General features: G+C 41.9%; 1 protein-coding gene across 1 annotated transcript; it reads left to right on the top strand.

Moving 5' to 3' along the window:
• Positions 1–1,885: 1,885 nt before the first annotated feature.
• On the top strand, positions 1,886–3,712 carry LOC128376900 (general transcription factor II-I repeat domain-containing protein 2). Its single transcript, XM_053336755.1, has one exon. It carries the CDS (start codon positions 1,886–1,888, stop codon positions 3,710–3,712), a length of 1,827 nt encoding a protein of 608 aa, XP_053192730.1.
• The last annotated feature ends 2,234 nt before the right edge of the window (positions 3,713–5,946 follow it).

Below are 5,946 nucleotides of genomic sequence, written 5' to 3'. Positions count from 1 at the left end.
GTGTACATCGGCGATTACACGCAACCCCCGCCGCGGCTACTCTGACACTGCTCATTTAGCGCGCACTAGGCAATCGTACCGTGCCAAAGCACGTTTGCCCCCTAAAATCCAGATTATTTGGCTGGTGTGAGTGCAAGTGTACCCTGCTTGAGGGAGAAGAAGCCAATTTTCCAGGGAATCGCAGCACGCAGCATCCAGCGTGCTGTGTGGACTTCATTACATCTGCTGCACCGCTGCTACCACAGTTATGAAATGCTAAGTTTATTGTCTGTGAATGTGATCCTCATAAAAGTAATATTTTACAAATCTGCATTATATAAACTAACGAAATTCGTTAAAGCAAGTCATTTGGCGACTTCTAAGTCATAAAACTAAGTCTTACTTTTACTGGAGTAATCTACCTCATTCGCACCTGTCATTGTAAGGTAAAACTTACCTACTGAGCAAACTCTCCCGTTCTCTCTTATAAACGAGTCGGACAACAACGTGTATCAAACATGAAGCCCCCCCCCTTGCGGAAGTGTGTGCATTATACAGCGGTTTTATAAGGGGTAAAAATGAACCCCTCGATGATCATATTTTTTTTTCTTTTTATCCCACACCCCCCATAATTCACTAGATGATTAATAAACCCATTTTAGGAAAAGTCATGAACTGAAAGGTGTAGGGGTTTTAATTTGAAAACGCCAGGGGGGTAAAAATGACCCCTTGGCGGTTCTAGTGTTAAGTGAATATGAATTTTATAACATGTGATTGATTTGATAAATTATCTATTTGATGCAACAGACCTACCGCGTTAAATAACTTTAGTTAGCGATGTCCCTCTAGGACTGTCCATGGTGCTGAAAATGCCAGCACCATGGACAGTGGAGTTTTAGCGTATGGATCCCCTGAAAATTGTATGAACTTACGAAACTATATAGGTACACTAAAAATAACATAAACATAAGTCCTGTAAATCAACAGTAGGCCTATTCAGAGACTTAAAAGTAAACACGCTAAATTCCACCGTCATACACACCTTGAATGTATGGCCTACAATAGTCAATAACAATAACAATAATAACATTTATATAAACAACAATAATAACAGCAATGAACGTAGCCAGAAAAATAAAACTGAAATGGAAAATTGGAAAAGACTAGTCTACAAATTTGGCATCAATCTTGAATGGAGATGAGTGCATGTCTGACAGTTCATGTTGTGTGAACTTCTCCCTGGCTTTTTTCCAATTGGAAAATCCCTGCTTTGAAAATGTAGTGTGGTTGTCTGTGTTAAGGTGCACCAACCCCTTTGCCACCGCTTGGTTACAGCCTGTAACCAAGCGGTGGCAAAGGGGTTGGTGCACCTTAACACAGCTGTAACTTACAGGTAAAACAAAGGACACAGTCTTTGTTGGTAACATAATGTAACCATCTCCATCTCCCAAACCAGCTATATTGTAATGATCGTTCAAACGTTCTCGTTTCCAAATCTCCTTCCCGGGAATTTTATATTTGGCTGATTTGGAAATTGGTCTTTGTTTTTTTTTGGCTAGCCATTTTCGCTTGACAGCGGCACCGGAAGTGCCTGCTAACATAGCGGCTTGACAAAAAAAAGAAAATATAAATGTATTCTTTCACATATCACAATAACTCAAATCAAACCCATTCGACACAGAATAAATATGTTATATGTTTTTATTTTTTGTTGGTTTTATTTTTATAACAAGATGTAAGATTTCTTCCACTCTGGCAGAGAGGGGGGCTGCAGCCCCGGCAGCCCCCCGCGCCACTTCCCGCGCTACCGGGCTACAATAATAAAATTCATGATTTCACGGGAAGTGCTGACGACATGAAAGAGCAGCCCCGAAGAAGAAAAGTAAAATAGTGGAAGAAGCTCAAGATGTCGCTCTCCAAAGGCAAGAGAAAAGTGGATGACGAACACAGACAATTCCAAGAAAGGTGGACGTCACAGTATTTTTTTCGTGAGTTCGGTGGAAATGGCATTTGCCTAATATGTAAAGAGAAAGTTGCCGTTCTGAAGGAATATAATCTCAAGCGACATTACACGACTAAACACGGAGAGCAGTATGATAAATACAGCAGAGACGACAGGAAAAGGCGAGCCGAGCAGCTACAAAAAGGACTGTTATCCCAGCAAGAACTGTTCCACAAAGCTGCTAAGGATGCAGATGCTGCCCTGGAAGCAAGTTACGTGGTCAGCGAATTAATCGCGAAGGCGGGAAAGCCATTCACTGAGGGTCAGTTTCTGAAGGACTGCATGCTACGAGTTGCTGATATTCTGTGTCCCGAAAAGAAAAGCCTGTTCAACAACTTTTCGTTGTCGGCAAATACTGTGGCAGAGCGGATTAATGGACTTTCAGGTAATATCTATGAACAGTTACGGGACAAAGCAAAACGCTTCACTGCATTCTCTGTGGCACTTGACGAAAGTACCGATGCAACCGACAAAGCTCAGCTTGCAATTTTCATCAGGGGAGTGGATGACAGGTTTGAAGTGACAGAAGAGTTGCTGAGTGTGTGTCCGATGCATGGCCACACTAAAGCGAAAGATATATTTCAGCAACTGTGTGACGCAATGGAGCGGCTTGGTCTGCCCTGGAACAGATTGGTGGGAATTACAACCGACGGCGCACCGTCGATGACCGGGAAAAAAAACGGACTGGTTGCGCTGGTTCAGAGAAAGTTAGAGGAGGAGAACTCAGACCCAGCGATCGCCCTGCACTGCATCATACACCAGCACGCGCTGTCCAGCAAATGTTTGAAATTTGAACACGTCATGTCTGTCGTCGTCAAGTGTGTGAATTACATCAAGTCCAGAGGATTACAGCACCGCCAGTTCCGGGCTTTTTTGGAAGAAATCGAAGCATCGTATGGTGATGTACTGTATTTTACTGAGGTTCGCTGGCTCAGCAGAGGGAATGTGCTGAGGAGATTTTTTGAGCTAAGAGCTGAAATTAAGAAATTCATGGAGGACGGCAGACTGGATGTTCGTGAACTAGATGATCCAAAGTGGGTAATGGATCTGGCATTCCTTGTGGATATAACACAACAACTAAACATCCTGAACTTAAAGCTGCAGGGTCCTGGTCAGCTCATCACAACAGCCTATGACAGCGTGAAGGCCTTCTGCACAAAACTGAGACTGTGGAAAGCTCAACTGTCTGCAAAAAACCTCTGCCATTTCTCTGCATGCAGATCATTGGCAGAAGAGGGAACAGTATTCGAAGGTGATGAATATGTCTCTGCTATTGAAAACCTGCAGCAAGAGTTTGATGAGCGATTTGCAGATTTCAAGGCTCACAGTGACACTTTCCAGCTGTTTGCAGACCCCTTCTCAGCTGACGTGGAGAGTGTCCCCAGCATGTTGCAAACTGAACTTATTGACTTACAGTGCAACAGTGAGCTGAAAACTAAATTCAGAGAGGCACAGGGAAAAGCAGACAAGACTGGTGAGTTCCTCAGAGAGCTGCCCCCATCATTCCCAGAGCTGTCCAGAGTTTTCAGTCATGTTATGTGTCTTTTTGGAAGCACATATGTGTGTGAGAAACTGTTCTCTGCAATGAACTTTAATAAAAGCAAGTACAGAACGAGGCTTACAGATGCCCATCTTGAGTCTGTACTCAGAGTTTCGACTGCAACGTCCATCAGCGTAAATGTAGCTCAGCTCTGTGAACAAAAGCGCTCGCAGGTATCCAGCAAGAAATAAACCACAAATGTTGAGTGAAATGTTAAGTTATTTAAGGTGGGGGAAAAAAATGCACTAACTGTTAAAATGTGCACAAAGCTAGTCTTTTTTGTGTTACTGTGAATTTAATAGTTGTATTATTATATTATTGAAGTCTCACTTTTTGTGTTATTATTTTTGAAGAAAATATGAAAGAAAGAAAATATTTTTTGAAGAATGACTTTGACTGAATTTATTACTTGTGTAATATTGTTATTATACAATAGTTGAAAATAAACCCTGTTTTCAGAAATAATTATGACTTTTATTATTATTATATTTATTATCTTTTATATATATGTACGTCTGAAGTGGCCCCCCACTGGGATGACAATGCCCCCAGCTCATTTGAGTTTGAGACCCCTGGCTTAGATAAAGAGCTCTCTGTAACAGTTGGTCCCATGTCTTTATCTTTTTTTGTTCATGAATTATAGGCCATCAAACATATGCTGAGGTCAAGGTTCAACGGTCAATATTTCACAGCAGGAGCCATATACAATATTCATACTGACAAAATGTTAATCTCAGGATCAAGGCCTTTCCAAAAATGTCTTTACTTTTGTTGTAACTCAAAGTTAAATTGTTCTCCCTGTCTGGCTCCATCCCTTCCTACCTTCCTTTTTTCCTTTCTTCGTTCCTTCCTTCCTTCTGTCCTTCCTTACATCTGTCCTTCCCCCCTTCCTTCTGTCTGTCCTTCCTTCTTTTCTTCCTTCCGACTCTCTGTTCTTCCTTCTTTCTATCCTTCCTACCTTTCTTCCTCCTTCCTTTTGCCTGTCTTTCCTTCCTTCCATTCTTATTTCCTTCCTTCCTCCCTCCCTTCCTTCTGTCTGTCCTTCCACCATTCTTTTCCTTCCTTCCATCTGTCCTTCCTACCTTCCTTCCTTCTGTCCTTCCCCCTTCCTTCTGTCTGTCCGTTGTTCCTTCTTTTCTTCCTTCCGACTCTCTGTCTGTCCTTCCTTCTTTCTGTTGTTCCTTCTTTTCTTCCTTCCGACTCTCTTTCTATCCTTCCTACCTTTCTTTTGCCTGTCTTTCCTTCCTTCCATTCGTATTTCCTTCCTTCCTCCCTCCCTTCCTTCTGTCTGTCCTTCCTACCTTTGTTCCTCCTTCCTTTTGTCTGTCTTTCCTTCCTTCCCTTCTTATTTCCTTCCTTCCTTCCCGCCATCTTTTTAATGATCCGGCCCACATGAGATCAAATTGGTCTGTATGTGGCCCTCGAACGAAAATGAGTTTGACACCTCTGGTATAGGCTATTGTTTTATTGGCTATCATTTAAGACCTTTGAATATATAGGCCCAATGCTTTGAAAAAACTTACTTGAAAAGGAACAATTGACACAATGGGATAAAACAGGAAACTGACTTAAATGAAAACTATTAACGCAACAAACAAATGAGACATGACTATTGTAGAAATATATATATATCATCAGACAGAGATGTGTGTGTGTGTGTGTGTCTGAGAGTGAATGAGTTACTGAGTGAGCGAATGAGAGTGTGTGTGTGAGTGAATGAATGAGTGTGTGTGAGTGTGTAAGTGAATGAGTGAGTGTGTGAGTAGAGAGAGAGAGAGAGAGAGAGAGAGAGAGAGAGAAGCTGGAATAGCATACGTTGGACAGAGTTAGTAGGTACAGTTATGTACAGGTACAATACAGTAGGTATTTACAAACTATTTACAAACTATACCCAACACAAATCGACTAGTCTCCCAGGTCCTCATCGCTTGAGGAAGTATTCTCAAAGTCTTCCTCTTCAGAGGAGTCATTTAAGGACAATGTTTGCAGTCCAAGAATAGTTTTGTATGTTGTGCGTGCTTTGGCCAGTTGTGCTTCAACTTCACACAATCGTCTCTTCAGCACACATAGCAGTCCCTCACGTCCTTTCTCCATTAATCCCTCTGTAGTGCCTGTGAATGTGAAATCAAAATAAAATGAAATGAGCCACGTGGTTGCCAGAGAAACTCATTGAAGAAAAGATCAACTTTTTATTGTTCTTACATTTCCTGTTGATGTCTTCAGTGAGCTGAGAGGTAAGATCTTTAATCAGTCCAGCAACACTCCCCATGTACTCCATGTGCTGCTTGACTTCGCGAACCACAATGACTTCCTCTTCTTTCAGTCTAGCCAGCAGCATGACCTTGTCGAAAACCATTTTTTTCCGCACCATGTCACCATGACCTGCAATACATTACATCAAATGTTACAACCTCAAATAGAAATA

The sequence above is a fragment of the Scomber japonicus genome, chromosome 17, assembly GCF_027409825.1.
Source record: "Scomber japonicus isolate fScoJap1 chromosome 17, fScoJap1.pri, whole genome shotgun sequence".
In the NCBI taxonomy this organism is placed as follows: domain Eukaryota; kingdom Metazoa; phylum Chordata; class Actinopteri; order Scombriformes; family Scombridae; genus Scomber; species Scomber japonicus.
The sequence above is the reverse complement of the archived record's forward strand: the minus strand, read 5'-3'. Positions and strand labels throughout refer to the sequence as shown.